Genomic DNA, 23,471 nt, shown 5'->3' on the forward strand with positions numbered 1-23,471 from the left:
CAGGAGTTTGCAGGGACATTCCCTCTTGTATTCAAACTATTTGTGGTGATATTTGGTGATTTATTTTATACTGTGCACTGAGATTTAATACATGAAATAGATGGGTGACTCTGTTAATTGATAAGAATAGCTCTGATTTACAAGACTTCAAAATGTTAACAATATATTGAAGGAACGAACAAAAGCACGTAACAATGGTGAACATTATCTAAGCAGGCTATTTCAATTGTAATTTAGGGTCAAGAAGAACATGGGTCTTGCTAGTTCATGAAGAATGTAGTTGAACTCCAGAAGACCAGGGCCAGCTAAACTAGCTTTCTTATTTTGCTTTTCATACCGGGTTACTCATTTGGTGAGACATTTCCAGTTGTATCTCAGTGGCCACAGCTTCTGTAGTGCATTGCATTACACCTCATTTATAAAGCACATGTCTACCCAAAACCGGGCTTCTAAAACAGCGAGAAAACAGATACAGCACAATAAGGAAAAATTTAGGTTTTTAGCTGTTTCCTAAAGTGCAACCAATTCTTTTTGCCTCTCAACCGGGGTGGTGGAGAATTCCACAGCCTAGGATCAGGATATGAAAATGAACAACCGCCACACCTGGATCTTTTTATTTTAGGTATAACTAAAAGATCCTATGTGCCAGATCTAAAGGTCCTGTTTGGTAGATAGAATTTGATCAATGGGCGAAGAATTTTGGGGCCCAATTTATATTTTGCATGATGAACAATGCAAAATGCCTTAAACTGGACTTTGCTGCTTATGGGCAGCCAGTGCACAATTATAATAGCTTCCCTTGCTTACTGTGATTTTGGAATGCCTAAAAGAATCTGCGCTGCAGCATTCTGGATAACTTGAAGCTTCCTTATCACCGCCTTAGGGCTGCCTAAATTGAGTTGCCATAATCCAAGCGAGATAAAATTAGCCCCTGGATCACAATTCTTCTGGAATCCACCGGGAGCCACTTCAAAGATTTTCTGAGTGCTCTCAGAAGACCAAAGCAGATGGTAGCAATCTTGCTAGCCTGCAAAGCCATCAAGAGCTGTTTTTCTAAGCTGAAGACCAAGCTCTTTACCTCTTCTTTGGGTGATGGGTGTTCCCCGAACCTGGTGGGCCAGCTAGTTTGTTCCCAGAGGGATGAGTTATTACCTACCACCATCACCTCAGTTTCCATGGTAATGACATCAGGGTCACTTGCTAAATTCAAGGGTCAGTGAAGGTACTGGTTCAATCAGCACTCACTTCAGTGTGTTGCGATTTCCTGTTTTTAAATATGGTCTTTGTGCAGCTATTTAGCCCCAGATTTACAATATTACATCAGGGTTGCGTCACCATTTGTATGACTTCTTGCATCAAAGCAATCCTGCCAGTAATGCAGGCACCCTTGCACTGTGGCGCAAGCGTGTCTGTGTTGACGCCAGGCAGCACACAGTGCCTCAGCACCAAAAGGGAGCAGAAATGCTCCACATCTTTATAAATATGGAGCATTTCTGCTTACTCTCTTTAACCCAATGCAGCACATCAAGTTACCATGCTGCAATGAGTTGCATGAAATGATAGTAAATATGCCTCTAAATGTAACTGTGATGATTCATAAGACTGCTTGTGCAGATACATGTGATATTTAAGTGGATTAACGCACATGCTGAGGTCTGTATGGGATCTGCAGATCATAATTTTCAGTTCTAAGATCTCACTGGGGCTGCATGTGCCATGCTTGTATTGTGAGAGAAACTTGCACTGCAGCTTCAGGTTAAGTACTTGCTCTCAATGAAAGAAGTCTATACTCTTTTTTTATATGCTGTAGCTGTGTAAGAGAGGTTTGTACTGCTGCCTGCACTGTCCTTGATCAGAAAGAAATAAGCTTGCACAATTGCTGTTCTGTGTTGCTCTGTGTCACGGAAGATTGCCCTACCTCAATTCATGTAATCACAGACAGTTTCTAGTCCTGTCCTTAGATGTGGTGTTCTCATGGCTAGTTAAATGAAAGCAAACCAAGACTGCAACACCCAAGGTTCATCAGTTTGTCACTTGAAAGCCTTGGACTGGAAACAGTTTCCTTGTGTGACGTGTCCATCTATTTTTGAGTCTCCAAAAAAGGGGAAGTTGATGCTGTTGGTCAGTTGAGAAAGAAGGTAGAATGTCTGATATTGGGGATCAAAACAGACTTCCATGCCCCTATAACTCCAAGCGTTCCCCCAGAGGGGGGTTATCCTTTGGGGACCCTGAGGTTCACGTTCTTTCAGTAGCACCAGGCAGGTCCAAGATACTGGGCCGGAGATTTTCACGGCAGTGCAATTAAGATGACTTCAGAGATAAAAGGGGGCCACTAGGGTGATGTGAGAAACTCTCCAGCACACAATTTCGGAACTTTTCCCCGAAAAGGCTCTCTGCTTTGTTGACGGTCAGTGTGACACAAATTCGTACTGACTGTAGTATCGCTGGCCTGTGATGTAACAGGCCTGCCGACACTCCCCTTATTGAGAGGGGTGTTTCTGATTGTGTAATGCATCTTGGTGAAATCCCCGGATGTTCCCGAGGGATTTCACCTCCGTTTTAGTTGTGCGTGGTTTGCTCCAGGGTTTTCACCCGGAGCTATAAAAATAAACGGAGGCGTGGTCGGGCAGAGGAAACGGCGCTGCACACAGTTAGAGACCCGTGCTGCTGGGCTCTCGTAACTGTGAGGCCTCGCTCTGCCGTGCCGACACAAAAAGAACATGCGATGTCGATCATTTATTTATTAAAGCGGCGGAATGCAAACGGAGTGTTATAGCCCTTTTCAGGGCTAACAACACAACAAATTGGCGACGAGGATTGGGCGAGTCCACGCCCCTGGGCTCCCACTGCGGCCACGTGCTAAACGCAGTGCTCGCGCAGCGGGAGTGAAAGGAAAAAGGAAAATAACGAGCAGCTGACAGAGTGCCAGCTGTAAAAAAAAAAAAAAAAACTGTGCGAAACTGCTGTGACACAAGGAAAGGAATTAAAATAGAAACTGCCAGCAAGTCCAAAGCTGGGGAAACAACAGGGACACATCAGAACACCGTGAGTACCAGAGTGTCCCACCCCATAACATATTGACTACGCAGATAACGTTAATTCCTTAACAAAGGCAATATTAATAATCTCTTAATATAGTACTTCACCAGGACTGTCGAACTCCGCCCTGGCCACAATGTCTGCAATACCTCCCGTAGAACCGTTTGTTGTAGAAGGTGCTCCCTCTACACAAGCGCCAAAGTGGAAAGAGTGGGTGGAAAGAGTGTTGCTATTTTTTGAAGCCACGAAGGTAGCAAATGACCAAAAGCGTGCCATGCTCATTGTTAGAAATGGGGTCCTTGGTTGACAGTCAGGTTACCCCCTGTTCAAGCAAAGACCCTCACTCTAGTCAGGGTAAAAGAGAATCACCCTCAGCTAACCCCTGCTTATCCCCTTGGTAGCTTGGCAGAGCAGTAGGCTTAACCTCAGAGTGCTAGGCGTAAAGTATTTGTACCAACACACACAGTAACTCAATGAAAACACTACAAAATGACACAACACAGGTTTAGAAAAATAGGAAATATTTATCTAAACAAAACAAGACCAAAACGACAAAAATCCACCATACACAAGTCAAGTTATTAATTAAAAATCAAAAAGAGTCTTTATGTAGTTTTAAAAACACACTAGCGCTGCTAGAGTGAAAATGTACCTGGTGTGCATCAAAAACAACCCCGCACGGGCGGGTGTGCGTCAAAAATAACTCCGCACGGCGGTACTCGAGTCAAAAATCCAGCCGCACGATGAGTTGACGATCCAGCCGCGCAGGTTGCGATCTCCCAGCCTCCGTCAGCGATGCTGCACGTCGTTTCTCCTGCTCCGTGCGTCGATTCTTCGGTCGCGTTTCCTGCGAGCGTCGTTTCTCAGCCGCGGAGCTGGCGGCGCGTCGTTTTTCAGCCGCCGATCGGATTCGCGTCGATCTTTTCCCCGCACGGCGCTCTGTGCGTGGGTTTTCTTGTCTTTAGGCTGCCAGCTTCTCCTTTCAGGGTCCCAGGAACTGGATGGGCACCACAGGGCAGAGTAGGAGTCTCTCCAGAGGCTCCAGGTGCTGGCAGAGAGAAGTCTTTGCTGTCCCTGAGACTTCAAACAACAGGAGGCAAGCTCTAGATCAAGCCCTTGGAGATTTCTTCTCAAGATGGAAGGCACACAAAGTCCAGTCTTTGCCCTCTTACTCTGGCAGAAGCAGCACTGCAGGAAAGCTCCACAAAGCACAGTCACAGGCAGGGCAGCACTTCCTCCTCAGCTAACAGCTCTTCTCCAGGAAGAGGTTCCTCTTGATTCCAGAAGTGTTTTCTGAAGTCTGTAGATTTGGGTGCCCTTCTTATACCCGTTTTAGTCTTTGAAGTCACCTTTCTTCAAAGGGGACTCACACCTACTTGTGAAATCCTGCATTGGCCAGGCAAGGCCTCGGACACACACAAGGGGGTTGGAGCCGGCATTGTTAGAGGCAGGCACAGTCCTTTCAGATGAGAGTGACCACTCCACCCCTCCCTCCTAGCAGAGATGGCTAATCAGGAAATGCAGGTTACACCCCAGCTCCCTTTGTGTCACTGTCTGGTGTGAGGTAAAAAAAAAACAACCCAACTGTCAAACTGACCCAGACAGGGAATCCACAAACAAGGCAGAGTCACAGAATGGTTTAAGCAAGAAAATGCTCACTTTCTAAAAGTGGCATTTTCAAACGCACAATCTTAAAATCAACTTTACTAAAAGATGTATTTTTAAATTGTGAGTTCAGGGACCCCAAACTCCACATGTCCATCTACTCTCTAGGGGAATCTACGCTTTAATCATATTTAAAGGTAGCCCCCATATTATCCTATGAGAGAGACAGTCCTTGCAACAGTGAAAAACGAATTTAGCAGTATTTCACTGTCAGGACATATAAACCACATTACTATATGTCCTACCTTATCCATACACTGCACCCTGCCCTTGGGGCTACCTAGGGCCTACCTTAGGGGTGCCTTACATGTAAGAAAAGGGAAGGTTTAGGCCTGGCAAGTGGGTACACTTGCCAAGTCGAATTTACAGTGTAAAAATACACACACAGACACTGCAGTGGCAGGTCTGAGACATGATTACAGAGCTACTTATATGGGTGGCACAACCAGTGCTGCAGGCCCACTAGTAGCATTTGATTTACAGGCCCTGGGCACCTCTAGTGCACTTTACTAGGGGCTTAACAGTAAAACAAATATGCCAATCATGGAGAACCAATTACGTACACATTTTAAACAGGAGCACTTGCACTTTAGCACTGGTTAGCAGTGGTAAAGTGCCCAGAGTAACAAACACAATAAAATCAGAGTCCAGCACACATCAACAACCTGGGGAACAGAGGCAAAAAGTTAAGGGAGACCACGCCAAGGATAAAAAGTCTAACACGTGTCCCCCCCAGCTAAAAGTGGGGAGCAACTACCCAACCTCATGGGAGTTCTCATCACTAAGGCGGAAGAACCTGGACAGACCATCAGCATTGGTGTGCTCTGTACCAGGACGATGTTCCACCGTAAAGTCCATCCCCTGTAGGGAAATGGACCACCTCAACAGTTTTGGATTCTCACCCCTCATCTGCATTAACCATCTGAGGGGCCTGTGGTCGGTCTGAACTCGGAAGTGAGTCCCAAACAAGTAGGGTCTTAGCTTCTTCAGTGCCCAGACCACAGCAAACGCTTCGCGTTCTATGGCACTCCACCTACGTTCCCTGGGTAGTAACCTCCTGCTAATGATGGCTACGGGTTGATCTAGGCCCTCTTCATTAAGCTGTGAGAGTACTGCTCCAATACCATGCTCTGAGGCGTCTGTTTGCACAACAAACTCCTTGGAGTAGTCAGGTGCCTGCAGCACAGGTGCTGTGCACATGGCAGCCTTCAGGGCATCAAAAGCGTTCTGGCAAGCCTCTGTCCAGATCACTTTCTTGGGTTGCTTCTTGGAAGTCAACTCAGTTAAGGGGGTAACAATGGTACCATATCCCTTAACAAACCTTCGGTAATATCCTGTGAGACCTAAAAAGGCTCTCACTTCAGTCTGGGTCTTGGGAGGCTCCCAAGCCAGAATCGTATCAATTTTAGGCTGTAGGGGTGCCACCTGGCCACTCCCCACCTGGTGTCCTAAGTACACCACAGAACCCTGCCCTATTTGGCACTTGCTCGCCTTAATAGTGAGGCCTGCCTTCTGCAGGGCCTCTAACACTCTCCAGAGGTGTTGCAGGTGTTCCTCCCATGTGGAACTCCACACAGCAGGGAAGGACATATATAAGATATCAAAGAACTTAGTGGAAGAGGCACCTAAGACACATGCAACACTCATAGTGGCCCTCAACCGTCACTTTGAACCCATGGTCAATACGGATTACGAGAGGTTGATATTTAGACAAGCAAGGCAACAATCGGAGGAGTCGCTAGATGCTTTCCACCTAAGGCTAAGAGAACTAGCGAGTACGTGCAGATTTAATGATGAGACTGAAGAAGTCAGAGGACAATTAATACAAGGGTGTGCATCCCTCAAGCTCAGGGAGCGCATCCTAGAGGAGTCTGGAAAATCATTACCAGACATTCTACAATTGGGTTGCACAAAGGAGCTGTCGAGAGCGAGGGCGTCACATATGGAGGCAGCCCTACAGCGTCCCATAAAGGAAGAGGTAACCAATGCAGTCATGGCACCCACTAATAGACCCCGACAAAAGGTGAACAAGGCATGCACCAGGCAGTGAGGAGATTGTGGTGGAGTACCACACAGAGCATCGGAGTGCCCGGCCAGAGGGAAAGTATGCTCTGGCTGCGGAAAGATGAATCACTTCGCAAAGGTTTGCAGATCCAAGAACACGCGAGGTGCATCTGTCAACATTGCACTTGAAGAGGTCCCTACAGAGAAATCGGAGCAGGGGAGTGATATAGATGATGATGAAGCGGTTATTCATGTCGTTCACTCCTTATTCGCTGTCAAACCCACCAGCCATCGCCGAGCGCAACTTCCAAAGGGCCAGATCCTCATGGGCCATCATGAAATTGACACAGTAGTGGATACAGGAGCGTCAATAAATCTATTGGCAGCCGAAGAACACTGCTGGATGTCGCCAACCCCAGCACTGACCAAGGAAAATGTCAAGGTGTATGCCTACAGGCAAAGTACCCCGTTAGCTTTGAGAGGCATGTTCCAGACGGTTATTACCCATGGATCGTAATCAATACCTGCGAGAGTCTATGTGACGGAGGGAGGAACTGGTATGCTGCTAGGCTGCAAGGCCGCTGAGGAGTTAGCCATTGTGATATTCGCGCTCAGCATTCACCAAGAATCTGTGACTGAACTGGTAGCCTGGTATGAAGGGGTATTCAAAGGCATTGGGTGTCTCCGAGGCCGAGAGGTCAAGCTCCACATTGATCGCACAGTGCAACCGGTAGCCCTTCGCCATTGGCGGGTGGCGTTCCACCTTCGACCACAGGTGGAAAAAGAGTTGGACAACTTGGAGAGAGCTGGGATAATTGAAAAGGTCTCTGGACCCACACCGTGGGTGTCTCCCATTGTGGTAGCGAGGAAACCCAAGCAACCGGGAGAGGTGTGAATATGTGTGGACATGCGTCTCCCAAATGCTGGCATCAAGAGAGAGAGACACCTGACCCCGACGATTGATGACATATTGGGAGAACTCAGTGACTCTAAATGGTTCTCGAAACTGGATCTCCGGTCTGGCTACCACCAGCTGGTGCTGGCCAAGGAATCACGTTATATCACGACTTTCTCCACACATGTGGGGCTCAGGAGATATAAACGTTTGAGTTTTGGGGTGTCAAGTGCTGCGGAAGTGTTTCAGAACATCATCCAGGAGCTGTTGGTGGGGTTACCTGGAACCATCAATGTCAGTGATGACATTCTCGTTCATGCGCCTACCATTGCCGAACATCATTCCAGGTTACAGAGAGTTCTGCAACGCATTCAGGATTCTGGACTCACACTGCATCGCCAAAAGTGTGAATTTCTACGAGATCAGATCCAGTTCTTTGGTTATATTTTTTCAGAGAGTGGAGTAGCCCCTGATCCCGCAAAAGTAGATGACATTAAAAAGGCGCCCCCTCCCACCAACATCACCGAGGTCCGAAGTTTTCTAGGAATGGTGAACTACTGTGGCCGATTTATTAAGGATTTATCTAACCTGACACTGCCTCTGAGAAGTCTCACAAAGACCTCTGAGCCATGGAGGTGGGAATCCACTGAACAGACTGCTTTTGATAACATTAAAGAGGCATTATCCAGCGAAACTGTGTTGAGGTACTTCGATCCAAAGAAAAATACTAAGATCGCTGTTGATGCTGGGCCAAAGGGCTTAGGTGCAGTGTTGCTGCAAGAACAGGGAGAAGGTATGTGGTCTCCCGTTGCTTATGCCGGAGCAGAGGTATTCGCAGATAGAAAAGGAAGCAATCGCGGTACACTGAGGCTGTAAGCATTTCCATATTTATGTGTACGGCTGTCCGTTTGTAGTGACGACCGACCATAAGCCATTGCTTCCTCTGTTTAATGGAACCGCTTCCAACCCACCGCTGAGAATTGAGAAGTGGATGCTACAGTTGCAGGACTACCTGTGTCAGTTAGAGTATCACCCGGGTTCGGAAAACCCTGCTGACTATCTGTTGAGACATCCCAGAGCGGCCTCGGATGTGGAAGTTGAAGAAGGGCAAAAGACAGAGGAGTGTGTCAGATACTTCACTGATCGATCCCGGCCCATGCCCATAACGGTGAAAAAAATTGTACAAGCCACTAAAACGGATGAGTGTTTGCAGAAGGTCCTGGTGGCAATGCAGAATAACCAGTGGCACCGGATAAAAGGACAATTGCCTTTGTTAGACGTCGAGTCTCAATGCATCCTAGGGAGTCTGTATAATGTCAAAAGTGAACTCACCACTGATGCGGAAGGGTGCCTGTTGAGGGGAAGCCGACTAGTTATTCCGTCCTCCCTCACCACCAAAGCTATTGAGCTGGCTCACAATGGCCACCAAGGAATGGTCAAAACAAAGAGCCATCTCCGCTCCAAAGTATGGTATCCCCTTATGGACGAAAAAGTTGAGAGCATGGTAAGGTCTTGCCGTTGGTGTCAGGCTACTGGTGACTCAAGTAGGCCTGCTCCCATCGAAACGGAACCTTTTCCGGTAGGTCCCTGGGTTTCAGCTAGTTTGGATTTCGGCAGTTTGCCCGATGGCCGACACACCATGGTCATCATTGATGATTTCTCGAAGTATCCTGAAGTAGAACTTATACCTGCCCTCACGGCCGATGTGGTGATTTCTGGCCTCGAGAAAGCGATGGCCACTCATGGTCTCATAGCTGAGATAAAGACAGACAATGGACCACCCTTCCAAAGCAAAGAGTTCGCTGAATATCTAAGGCTTACAGGAACCTGTCATCGTTGAATTACACAGTGGTGGACTCAAGCGAATGGAGAGGTTGAGAGATTTATGAGAACTCTAAATAAGGTGATTAGAATTGCACTAGCAGGTGGACAGGCCGTCGACTATGCCATATTCTCATTCCTACGGAACTATCGCCAAACACCCCATTCCACTACAAATCAGACACCCAGCCACGTAGCATTTGGCAGGGCGTCTGTCGATGCCATTCCTCATCATTCGTCCTGGATGCCTCGCCCCTTGGCTAGAGATTTGGTTCAAGAGAAAAGGCTGTTGTCCAATCGAAGGGTCAGCCGTGCTCGAAGAGCGACTGTGTCTGATCTCAAAGTGGGTGATCAGGTGCTGCTAAAGCGAACCCTGCCAGGTAGCAAGTTTCGTATGCCTTTCAGCTATGTACCGTGGAAAATCGTTCAACGAATGGCTCTGCCATCGTTTCCCAGCGTGGTTCCACCCATCTGGAGACACTTAGGACGAAGCGTCTGATGACCATAATGGTGCCGGTCTTTGGTCTTTGGGGTCAGACGGAAACATTTTGACGCCTGGTACCGAGAATGGAGGTGTGGTTGCGGGTCTGCCCCGATGGAGCACGTGACTGATGGGCTGGTCCCAGAGTTAGTGTCCCAACGATCTGGGTCTGCGAGATATGAGCTGCGGAGTAATCCACGTCCTGCAACGCGTCTGCGTGATCACATGTGTGACGAATGGTCCAGCAATAATCCAGTATTGTGTAGTGTTTCAGTTTTTGCATTTTGTGGAGGAATGTAGTGTCGCTGGCCTGTGATGTAACAGGCCTGCCGACACTCCCCTCATTGAGAGGGGTGTTTCTGATTGTGTAATGCATCTTGATGAAATCCCCAGATGTTCTCGAGGGATTTCACCCCCATTTTAGTTGTGCGTGGTTTGCTCCAGGGTTTTCGCCCGGAGCTATAAAAATAAACGGAGGCGTGGTCGGGCAGAGTAAACGGCGCCGCACACAGTTAGAGACCCGTGCTGCTGGGCTCTCGTAACTGTGAGGCCTCACTCTGCCGCGCCGACACAAAAAGAACACGCGGTGTCGATCATTTATTTATTAAAGCAGCGGAATGCAAACGGAGTGTTGTAGCCATTCTCAGGGCTAACAACACAACACTGACTTCAGCTGACTTCAGTCTCAGGGCTCTTAACCACGAGTCCTATAGAAAGCCTGATAACTTTAAGCACTGGGAAGTCAATTATATCTCGCTCAGGCACTATGCAGAAAAGTACAACTAGTGTGGAAAGCGAACTTTTATCTTCAGCCCTGCTTGTGTTCCAGATATAGCTCCTGGTCGATGTGCCTAGATAGAATTGAATGTCGTCTTATTCAAGCTTCTACAATTACTCACCTACTTCTGTCCCTTTGCTTTTGCTGAAGGGAAATATTACTAAATGCATTTTTTCTCGTAAAGGGGAATGCTTCATTTAAACAGCTTCCCACACATAAAAAGGTAGACCACCGCATATCAGTTCGTGCTTGAGGCAGTGGCCTTGATATGCATTCTGCAAAGGTGTGGCGGTGTTCTCTGTCGCCATGGAAGATAAATAGCAAAATCACGAAACTTTAATGGGGAGAAAGCAACTCTGGAATCACAGGAAATGTCTCGGAGATTTATGGATGTCATTTATGAAGCTTTCCTCTCACACCATAAGCCATCCATTGTGTTCAGCAGTAAGCCAATTGATGGAAGGTTGCCCGCTGATGTTGGGAGACGTGTCCCTTTTTTAAAAATTCATCTTATTCCACTGGTGCTGTAACGGTTTTGCAATAGGAAATGAAATAAAAGTCCAAAGGAAAATGACCGAAGGCTGTTTTTGTTTAATTTGTGGAGCCAGAGTAACTGTTATTTACAATTTCAACGAGGCTGTTTTTTACAGATTTAATTGGCTACCCTCTAAACATGTTTGGGATATTTGTCACTTCAGTGCTACAAATTAAGAAAGTGTTTATCTCAACAATTTCAGATAATTTGTCTTACCAAATATATTAGGCACAATTAATTGCGCATTTTCAGCAAATACATTGCACGCAGGTGTACGAAATAAGCTTTTTTGTAAATGTCCACTCTTGCTTCACGGAAACGTACTCGATGTACATCCACACCTGACACAGATGACTGCGACTTTAGCACATAACATAAAGTTGAAATGGTTCTTATATGAATTCAACATTTCTTCTTTTTTATTTGTTATAGTTCATACCTACTTATATCAGAGCTGTTTACTGAGAGCATGTGACTGCACCATAAGTATCTTAAAGAAGAAGTGAAATTCACACAACACTATGGTGATAGGGACCAAATGGAACCAATAATATAAGACAAAATGTGAAGGGAAGAAGTGAGTGGGAACGTTGCATTTGTTATCGATTCTTTTAAATATAATGCACAGGAAGATTGGGTACTGGCATCCCACCTACTCCTTAAGGAGTGTTATATGTGGATGCTCTGAAATTCTCCATTGTCTGTATAACATGGGGTCATTACATTTAAAAATGATAGTTCGCGGTAAGGGATCTTGATCTTCAAAATAGCCACAAAAAAAGAAAATGAGGCAGACTTTTTTTATGTGATAATATTTGTGCATATTGACCTTTATTATCCTGTGATCGAAATGCTACATTGCTGCTGTACCAAGCGAATCTCTCTTGGGCGAAGAACAAGAGGGGTGCCGCGGCAAGCCAATTAGGGACACAGTGCATTGGTCCCTGGGATTTTAGAGGAGAATTTCAGTGTTCATCAAGGAAACTGCCCAATACACTTTGGAAAAAGTGCCTGGGGAAAAAGGATTGACAATTCCGCAGCACTACTTTACTAGATCAGTACAGCTTGGTTTCATAATTTCATATCAAAATGCCACTTACAAATGATGCCTTGTACAAACAAAAACAGGCCTACTGGAGCTTTTTGTAACAATACATTAAAAGGACCTAATCCCTTATAGATGCATGCACTATGACCAGGATGTGCTACCTAAAATATTCTGGACTGGGGTTCTTAAACGAAGAGTGACCACACTGTTGTGGCAATGATGCAGCACAATATTTAGTAAAGCCAAGCCTGAAACGCCCAATCCCCTACTTTTTCAAGGGAATGATAAGTGCCTCGCAAAGAAGTCCCTGCAGCTATGACGAAGTACTCAAGACAGAAGGTCTGATGGCACATAGGGGGTCATTCCGACCCTGGCGGTCATGGACCGCCAGGGCCGGGGTTGGAGGATGCACCGCCAACAGGCTGGCGGTGCATCAAGGGCAATTCTGACCGCGGCGGTAAAGCCGGTTTTCCCCTGCCCCTGTGAATCCTCCACGGCGGCGCTGCAAGCAGCGCCGCCATGGGGATTCCGACCCCCTTCCCGCCAGCCTGGTTCTGGCAGTGAGGCTGGCGGGAACGGGTGTCATGGGGCCCCTGGGGGCCCCTGCAGTGCCCATGCAATGGCATGGGCACTGCAGGGGCCCCCTAACAGGGCCCCACATTGATTTTCAGTGTCTGCCTAGCAGACACTGAAAATCGCGACGGGTGCAACTGCACCCGTCGCACACCAGCAACTCCGCCGGCTCCATTCGGAGCCGGCTTCCTCGTTGCTGGTGCTTTCCCACTGGGCGGGCGGGCGGCCTTTTGGCGGTCGCCCGCCAGCCCAGCGGGAAAGTCAGAATGACCGCCGTGGTCTTTTGACCGCGGTACGGTCTTCTGGTGGTTCCCGCCAGGCGGGCGGCTTCCGCCGCCGGCGGGGGTCAGAATGACCCCCATAGCGTCTTTAACCCAAATCAAAATATATCATCAGTATTATCTGTTGCTGTCCTAGAAATTGTAAATAATGGGAAAGTTATGATTCTGGTGAATCTAACTTCGGAATGGAATTCAGAGCCCAGAGTTGTCCACAGTAAGTACTGACCTATGCATCTTATCATCACTGATAGAGACATCTGGTAAGGTGGAAAATAACTGTAAATTGTATCATATTGACACTATAAGGGATTCCTGCTGAAAAAGCATAGTTTAGAGCACATTAGTAGAGAAGAAAGGATTTTGCCTTTTGCCATTCTCAAAAGCGTAAGATTAACACCATTAAAACCCCAGGGACATGCATACATGGTTGTATGTTGAACTATCAACAGCAAAGGTATTGTGTACCAGAATATTGTGTCAAAAATATTGAGAACAAAAGTATTGAGAAGGTAAGTGCATATAAGAATGGTCACTAGAATAGTGTGTCAGGGGAGCACCAAGTTATGAGTCATGGCTGACTAAATTATGCTGCAGGGTTGATTGAATTATTCCGCAAGAAAAAATTATGCAGCATAATGCTGCACATTTTTTGATAAAATTGCTTCATTGGTTTGTCATTTGTACATATAGTAATACTTCCTGGGCAGGTTGCACCTCATTAGTACAAGTTTAACCACCAAATGCAGGAATAAGTAACTGAAAGACAACCAGGTAACTTTGCAGAGGGCCTTCCATTGCTTACAAACGTCACTGAGTTTAAAGTAAGTTTTGATCCGTTTGAGCTAGAAACAAGTTTATTTTTTATAAAATCTGTATATTATACAGGAGATGATGAATTATGTGGCAAATATGACAAATACATCCCCATTTTCATTCCTCATTCTACTAATTCCATCAGCTAGCAGCGAGCTACAGTACTCTGGTGGGAATTGCACTCCCATAATGAGGGCCAAGCCTTGTAAGGGGCAGGTGTGAACCGCAACCACTTATAGGAAGAAGCATACATTTCCTCCCACTGCAGTCCTCCAATGATTCCTCTCAGGAATCTGCAACAGTCATTTTTTAACTGTTTTCTCAGTTGAAAATCTCCCTACCCTGTCCCAAGTTTTGAGGGTATTCTCCCTAATCTCAAATTCACATTTAGTGTGCCCATTGATACTAATACATTGTGCAGAACATTTAGATTGTAATGGTTTGTGAAATCTCTCAAGCAAATGAATCTTTGGGTGTTTCTGTACTTTTGCAGATGTTTCAACCCAGAAACACTCAGGCCCAGATTTCAGAAGGCCTAGCGCCATCCTAACAACACATTAGAGTCATTTTGTATGCGAATGTGGCATTAGATGGCACAAACTGCTGCTCCATATTTACAAAGTGGTGCAATGCTTGCACTACGCCACTTTGTAACCCCTTGTGACACATTATGCCTGCGCCAGGCATGATGTGTGCAAAAGGGGCGTTCTGCGATTAGTGGGGTCAAAACAATGGCGCAAAGAAACCCAAAAGATTTATTCGCATAATTTGTATCCGCATTTTTAACGCCTGCTCAGAGCAGGCGTTAAAAGGAGGCTCCCATTAGTTACAATGGTCCTCTGGGTGCTTTGCAGGATTAGCATCAATATTTTTTACGCTAATCCTTATAAGCGCCGAACTAGTGTTAAAGATTCCCTAACTACCGCCATTGTGCACCATATATGAAGTACCGCGCACACATGGTGGCATTAGGGGGGTGCTAAGGGGCACAAGAAAAGTGGCACTGCACTATGTGCAGCACCACTTTTCATAAATCGTCTCCTCAGTCTCCACCTTATAAGCCGTCAAGTCAAAATATAATGCATTAATTAAGAAAAAGAAAACATTTCATGATTTTATACATTTAATCTACATATTTAAATCTTTTTAACAGGTAATATCCCAAAATTAGTGAGGTTAAAATGTTCTAAACTTCTGTTATGCACAATTCTACGTGTACGGTCTAAAGTAAAATCTACTTGCTAATATATTCATACAATGGGCATATAATATTCATTTATTAATCCCACAAAGCCCCATGGCTCATAACAGGTAAAGTATTTAGTAACCTGATCCGACTACACAAATATATCATTAAAATGCAAAGGTCCCAGAGGCAGTTATAAATAAAATATTCCTATTAATAAAATAGCATCTCAGAATTTCGTTAGATACACCAATGACTTTTTCGCTGCCACTTTGTACGTTGTAAAGCGCGCTGACATTCTGGGGCATTGCTCACTGAGGGAGGAAATTACTCCTCTGCGGTTACATATTTGATTTTCAAGAAATGTTGGTCTCGACCAGTATTTCCGTCTTGTCAGCAGTGCGGCCATGTCCATAATATTTTATACAAACTTTCCTCATATTAAGAACGACCACAGCATCTCTACTTCGGTACTGCATGCACCGATCATGACTTTTGGAATTCAAATATTGAGAGTAATACATATTGATCCCTCAGAAATCTTAATCCATATACTGTGACATACATTCAGTCCTTTAAGAAGTCAGTGTTCCTTTGGGATTGCTATCATCCCCAAACGGGGTAAGTGTCTTGCACTCAAAGGTGTCCATGCCTGACATAAACGACAGAAAGTATACTCTCTTTTCTGCCAATAGCTTCACATACTATGATCCTCGTTCCTTTCTATTATAAGGTTAAGCTTCTGCGAGGTTTGATGCAAAAAAATAAAAATTTAACCAGAGAGTTTTCATAGAGGTTCTCTGACCATCAATTTCCTCAGATAAAAGCGCCTGTATGTTTTCACTTACTGAACACAACCATGTAAGATCACGCCACACAGGCGTAAAATTATGTGCAAGTAACCGCGAGAGTGAATGTACATTGCCCTGATTATAGACATTCAATTGCCAAGAACACTTGTACCAGTGGGTAATTATCTGCAAGAAGAAAGATGCGCCTCCAATAATAATTGGGACACTCGGGGGGACATTAGGTTGCGTTATCTTGTTATCTAAATGCATTCGGCTGCTGCTAAAGAAAAATAACTGAATGGTGTAGGACTCTAAGCATTAATATTGATTTTATGTAGAATTAAGTGCAGCTCAGTATTCACAGAGCATGTGAAGTAAAATAACCTCCTGTCTTGCAGCTGCTTCCGTACCTGAGATCCAACCTTACGGGATTTAAGCAACTAGAAATACTGAACTTCAGGAAAGGCAGTGTGATTGTGAACAGCAAAATGAAGTTTGCCAAGTCCGTGCCCTACAATATCACAGAGGCCGTGCACTGTGTCCTAGAAGACTTCTGTGATGCTGCGGCTCAGCGCCTCAACCTGGAGATCGACAGCTACTCTTTGGATGTGGAACCCGGTAAGCACATGCATTGAGCATGTGAGCAGTGAGTGAGGGGAAAAAGTCACAGAAGGGCCTTCTGTCTGTGTACTACATGTTTGTATTCACGCCTCTATGTATGAATTTATTTTTTAATTCAAAACATGGTGTAAATCAGGCACAAAAACTAAAATTAATAGGAAAACCTGTCATTGAAGATCTGTTGGGTCACTGTTATTTTATTTGTTTGAATGAGTACATTGCTGAATATTTAATATCCTAATTTCAGTAAGTGAACAACTGTTTTGATGGGACCCTCAGTTATTTGTTCCCCCTTTTCGATGTTAATGGATGTTCAAATGATCACCCACTTGGGACCTCCCACGGATCCAAACCCAAACCTTGTCTTCAACTTAAGACACAAAAGAATTCACCAGGACCTCACCACCATGCTCGGCATCTCAATGGCCACTGCAACATCTCTGGATGCCTGGAAACATACCGAAGTCAGACCACTTCTCAGAAAAACTCCCCACAAACCCAAGAGAACTCAAAAACTCCACGGCAAAACCACATCACACACCTTCTCAGGAAACTCCACTGGCTCCCTTTACAGAAGATATGGCAATTCAAGATGCTGACCCACGCACACAAGGTTCCACACAACCACGGACCTGCCTACATCAACCTGCTGTGAACGTCTACCAGCTGTAAAGAAATGTACAATCTGGCTCCATTGCACTTGCCCACACTCCTCGGATACATCCTACATGGCAACAAAGACTCAGAACAGCCCTTTCCACATAGCTTCAGACCAGCTCCTCTCTCCCGGATTTCCGACACTCAAAACCTGGCTCTTGGGATGAGCTTCCTGTGACCTGCAAATGCCTGGATAACATATCAGGTCATTAGCACTGTTATACTGTTAGAAATTGGGTCTCTAGTTGGCAGAGGTATGTACCCTTCCCAAGGAGGGACCACAATCCTAGTAAGGGTAAGTCACAACACAGCTTAAATTATCCTGTGCTCACTCTCTGTAGCTTGGCACAGAGAAGGCAGGCTTAACTTAAACTTATTTGTGTAATAACTCATACAGTAACACAGTGAAAACACCATAAAAAAGTACTCCACACCAGTTTAGAAAAGTAGACAATAATTATCTGAATAAAATAAGACCAAAATGACAAAAATCCAATTTGCACAAGTCAAGAAATCACTTTTTAAAAGGTTTAGACGAGTCTCAATCCTTAAGAATCAGTGGCTGTATCCTTTTAATACACAATACTTGGGATGCATAAAAAATAATGACGCAGAGGGCCACAGAGGAGGCGATGCATCATAACGTAAAGCAATGCATCATTTTCTCCAGCTCGTCGGATGTGATGCATTGTTTTTTTGCACACGGCCAGGTGATATTTCGGTTTCCAGGAGAGCAGCCTTGATTCCTCAATGCTATGGAGAGAAATTCTGACACCCAGGGACGATGCATGGAAAATCCAGAACTCATTGTGAATAGGCAAGAGGCTCTGCATCAGTCCTACAGGTGATGTGTTGATCCGGCAGGTGTTGCATTGAATTTTGCAGACGTGGTATATATAGATTTTCTGATGTGTTGGGTTGTATTCTCTTTGGTGAAATCTTTAATAGCCCTGAGACTTCAGAACAGAAGGCAAGCTCAGTCCAAGCCCCTGGAAAGCACTTGTGCAGGAATGTAGAGTCCTTCCAGCAGAGTCAGGGGCCAGCAGGCAGATGGGCAACAAACAGGACAGCAGTCCTTCCTTCAAGGTAATCCAGATGAGTCCTTTGAGCAACACCCAGAACCCCTGACAGAGCTCAGTTGTAGGTCTATAAGTGCCAGATTTGGTGGAGTCACAGACCCAGTATACATACCCAAAAGCACCTTTGAAGTTGGGGAAACTTCAAAGAGTGTTTTTTGAAGTGCACAGTTTCCCCTTTCAGCCCAGCCCTGTCTGCCCGGAGCCCTGTGGGGGGGTTATCAGTCCTTTGTGTGCGGGCTGGCCTTTGAAGTGTAAGTGAGAGCCTCATCACCCTTCCTGCCCAGGAAGACCTATTAGTATGCAGATGGATAAAAATGCAGCTGAGTGTCCTGTGTTTATGGCTGTCTGAGTGGAATGCACAAGGGAAGCTGTCTACCAGCACAGACCTGATGTGGACTGGAGACAGGCTGTAAGGCACAGAGAGCAGTAAGTGCAGAGAAATGCCTACTTTCTAAAAGTGGCATTTCTAAAAAAGTAAAGTAGGATCCAACTTCACCAGTAAGTATGATCTCTCACTACCTTTTACAATTGTACAAAACATGACAAGGCTATTCTTCCCAGACCAGAAATTACCATTAGAGAGCATAAAAGGGAATTTTTAATGCTGGCCTATGAGAGAAGAAGGCTTCACAGTAGTGAAAATTGACTTTGAGAGTTTTTTACTACCACAATATGTAAAATCTATAGGTACATGCCCTGCCTTTTACTTACATAGCACCCTGCCCTATGGGTTATCTAGGGCCTACCTTAGGGGTGACCTATATGTAATAAAAGGGGAATTTAAGGCTTGGCAGGTAGTTCATGCCAAGTCAAAGTGGCAGTGAAACTTCACACACAGACCTTGAAATGGCAGCCCTGATACATGGTTAAGGGTCTCCTTATGTGGGTGGCACAATAAGTGCTGCAGGCCCACGAGTAGCATTTAACTTACTGGCCCTGGGAACACACATAGTGCACTTTACTAGGGACTTAATAATACATTAAATATGCTAATTGGCTATGAGCAATGTTTTAGAGAGAGAGCACAAGCACTTTAGCACTGGTTAGCATTGGTAAAGTTTTCAGAGTCTTAAAGCCAACAAAAACAAGGTCAGAAAAAGAGAAGGAGGGAGGCAAAAAAATTGGAGTGACTCTTCAGAGAGGGCCATTTTCCAACATATATAAATCAAATCTGATTTGGTTTGATTTATCTAGTCATTTCCTCTTATCTCTATTCTTTTAGGGACTTAATTCCCCAATCAGGTTTATGAACTATTTTGGAGAAGTGGTTCCAAAGCAACGCTTGCTTATTTCTGCACTTAACTAGTAGTATCACATTTTACATCAGAACCTTCCAAGAGTCAATCTCCTTGATACTACCTCTTTAAATCTAGTGTGCTCTCTAGAAGAGTAAATCCAGGCAGGCTTGGAGTTCCATTTGTAACCTGAGGCAAACCACCATAATGTGGCTTTGGGGAAGGTGTAAATTAGGGGTCTCCAACCTATTCTTTAACATAAGGCTACTAATGTTAAATGAAAGTCCTTTTGAGCTTCTAATAATATTAAAGATCTCATTTTTACCACATCAGACAACTTTATATTTGTGGCCACCACATGCAAAGATTCCCAACAGTGATCACTTCAGTGCATCAGGCACAGTTGTTAGCAGTGAGGCACAAATGTTTTGTCAATGTGGAATGCTTTTACCTGGTGAATACATAATAGCCAGAACTGCAATGCACCAAGTTAATAATATTATTAATATGTTTCACCAACGGTGTTTGATTTTTATCTCTAATATGAGCTTTAAATGTATTTTGGCAAACTCAACCATTTTTCTCCAAACATCAGCTTACTGTATGAGTTGTGAAAATACACACATTTTCGTTTCAAATAACTGCTTTATAATTCCGGGACACATAAAATAATTCAACCAAGCTAAAGCATCTAATTGAGTTCACAATGCTTGTTCGAAATGGCCCTTTATGCAGGGTCACCCCAAACATTTTGCCTTTTACCCTCCACTTTTCGCAGTCTTTTTGTTGGCCTTAGGACTCTGCACACTTTACCACTGCTGACCAGTGTTAAAGTGTATGTGCTTCCCCTCTAAACATAATAACATTGGTGTATCCACAATTGGCATATTGAAGTTACTTGTAAGACCCTTGTAAAGTGGTATACCATATGCCCAGGGCCTGTGAATTCAATGCTACTTGTGGGCCTGCAGCACTGATCATGCCACCTACTCAAGTATCCCTTTAAACATGTTTCAAACCTGCCATTGCAGGGCTCTTGTGTGCAGGTTTACTGCCACTTCGACTTGCCATTTACAGCCTCTTGCAGAGCCTTGCAGTCCCCTTTCATTGCGTATGAGTTACCCCTAAGGCAGGACCCAGGTAGCCCATAGAGCAGTGTGCTATTTAAGTAAAGGCATGAGATGTAGTTTTAGGTTTTACATGTCCTGGTCGTTAAAAAGCCTCAAAGTCATTGTTCACTATTGTGAGGCCTACTCCTCTCATAATCCAGCACTGGAAATTCCTTAAAATACTTTTAAACTGTAATTCCTGATCACAAAGGAGTAGCTTGGTCATATTTCTTATTATTGGAATGGTAATTATAAATCATATTTACTGGTATAGACAGGTTTAACATTACTTTCACATTATTTTAGAAATGGCGCTTTTAGAAAGTGGGCATTTCTCTGGAGTTACTGCTCTGTGTGCCTTGCAGACTGTCTCTAATGCACGTCCGGGCTAGGTGACAGCTAAACTTTGTGCATTCCCTGTAGATAGCCACAAAAACAGGAAAGGTGGGTGTGACAAAAGACACATCTGCATTCTGATTGGCCTTCCTGGGCTGGAATGGTGGAGGGCAGCTAACTCTTACACTTCAATAGGGAATTGCCTGTTCCCATACAAAAGGGCTGAATGCCCCCTACTGGTAGTCTGGAGCCAGGGCTAGGAAGAACACATAGCTGTGCACTTCAAGGAACAGCTTTGAAATCACCCTCACTTGAAAGGCATATTTGGGTATAAGTACTGAGGCTCTGGCCCTACCAAAACAGTATACTTCTGGATTTGGGAACAACTCTTCTGTAGTAAAGACTGCTGTGCTGTAAGGATTGGCACTTTGCTTGAACTGATTGTTTCAAGGAACTGCTTCTCTATTCTGCTGAGCTGTCCTGCTGTCTGTTGATGTCTGCCCTGCTGAGGACAAGAACCGGACACTTCCAGCTGAACCCAGAGTGACACTAAGGGCTTGCTGTCTTGCCCCCTGTTCTTCTGCAGTCTCTGGGACATCAAAGACTGCCTGCAACTCACTTATTGCTGCTGGACTCTACCATCTGTGAGTCCTACCCTTGCCTGACATAGCACCAGAAACCTCAAAGCCCCAATCGAGGTTATTTGGTCAAAGTCAAAGGTGAAGGGCAACCATGATGGAGCCCAGGTCGGAAGCAGGAATGCAGTATGTCCCACTGGAAAGCTTACCTTCTGCCAGAAACAATTATGGAGGAAAAAGTGGTCATGAAGCAGATGTCAGCAGGGCAAGCTGGAACTGAAGTGGGCATGTGGACAGTAGGATGCCGAAGAGTGGGTTTCCGGTGTGTCATCAACAAATTCAGGGAAGCTTGGAGACGGTGAAGTCCATGCCTAAGTAGGCCTCAACACCAATCATGATGCTGCTTGAAGTCAGTCCTGGTGAAGCCCTCTACGTTCAGACTCAAAAATGTTTCCAGATGTTGGATCTCTTTCAGCAGGGCAAACCAATAAGGTGAGTTGGAGCAACAATTTTGCATCAATGGCGACCCTGGTCTCCATTGATTCTCCTAGTAGAAAGATGGCAAATCATTTCTAAGTCCCATGTCTTGTAGTCTGGGGGAGGACTACTACACTACAACATCAACCAAGAAAAATAGAAGGCACCACCTAGGGATTAGGACTCACTCCAGTAAGTGCCAGCAGCAGGGTCCAGGGCAGGTAAAGTTGGAACGGGTCAATTGGAAAGTTGCAGGGCGAAACACAACTGGAAGCCTGTTATGTTCCCCTAACTCAAACCGGAGATCAGCCAACTGAAACCTGGAGTTACTTCTAGGGTCCTGGGTTCAAGGCGTGCAGGTCTAGTCTTTTTTCAGGTTATTCAGACAGCAAGTCAGTCCTCCTTCTGATTCTTCATAAGTCAATGAGTATTGTGAGGAGGTCTACTTTTAGGCCAACTGTTGGCCTGTGGGTGGAGAGCAAGTCTTTGTCTATTCCTCCCCTTCCGTTGGGTTTGGAACCAGCCTTACAAGAGAGACAAAAGGGAGGCAGGCCTTGGGTTGAGTATCATCTGCCAGTGACAAAGTAGGCATCGTTTAAAGCAAGGGAGGTGACTGGGCACAGCCCCCAGGACATCCTGTTAAGTGAAGAGTCCCCCCTCTCCACACCCTTTGCCCACATGTCTGGGAGCAGTACTCATTTTACCACAGGAGAGCCCTTAGCGGTCAGGTGACAGATGACCGCTGGCATGAAAGCCATCTAGAGTTAGGCAGGAAAATGACAACTTCCTAGAAGTGTCATTTACAAACTAGTAATATAAAATCAGACATGACCTTTAAGATGGATTTTAAATTACTATTAAAAGAAGTCCTTGAACCATTTTTCTAGCAGCTCCCAAACTGAACTTAGCACTTATTAAATATAAGAGCCAAAACCTGTGTTCACGTATGTGAGAGCCAGTCTTGTCACAGTGAAGACTGACCATGGAGGTTTTTCACTGCCAGGACATATAAAAAGGCAAATATACATGCCCTACATTTTAAATACCATGCACTTTGCTCTATAGCCTTTCAAGGCCTACCTTATGACGGACTTATAAGTACTTAAAAGGAATCCTTTGGTCTGGCAAAGGTCTATTTTTCTAAGTCTGAATGGCAGTTTAAATCAGCACACCAAGGCTGCAGTGGCCAGCCTGCAGATATGTTTTACAGTGCAAGTGACGCCCCTCATGGAAATCATCAGAGCCCACAGCATCAACATAGTATCCTATGCTGAAAGCACACAGAAGTTCTCCTAATCTACCTAGTTGAGCTCATGAAAAATCTAAATTAACCCACCTCCCTCCTTTAATTGCATTTCTGTGTTTCAGTTCCACATCCAGACCAGGTACCTTACCCCATTGTCAGGATCTAACCAAACTGTACTATTCATCCACTTTGCTAAAATCTGCCATTCTCAAATTAGCCAGTG

The 23,471-nt window shown here is 45.1% G+C and overlaps 1 protein-coding gene across 3 annotated transcripts in view; it reads left to right on the top strand.

The window, feature by feature from the left end:
* Positions 1 to 23,471, top strand: part of IMPG1 (interphotoreceptor matrix proteoglycan 1) — a 1,628,305-nt gene that overhangs the window by 1,438,209 nt on the left and 166,625 nt on the right. For all 3 annotated transcript variants that reach the window (XM_069235643.1, XM_069235645.1, XM_069235644.1), the window contains exon 14: positions 16,309 to 16,528. In XM_069235643.1, the coding sequence (XP_069091744.1) occupies positions 16,309 to 16,528 (220 nt within the window). The remainder of the gene's footprint in view (positions 1 to 16,308; positions 16,529 to 23,471) is intronic.

This window comes from Pleurodeles waltl, chromosome 5 (assembly GCF_031143425.1).
Source record: "Pleurodeles waltl isolate 20211129_DDA chromosome 5, aPleWal1.hap1.20221129, whole genome shotgun sequence".
Lineage (NCBI taxonomy): Eukaryota > Metazoa > Chordata > Amphibia > Caudata > Salamandridae > Pleurodeles > Pleurodeles waltl.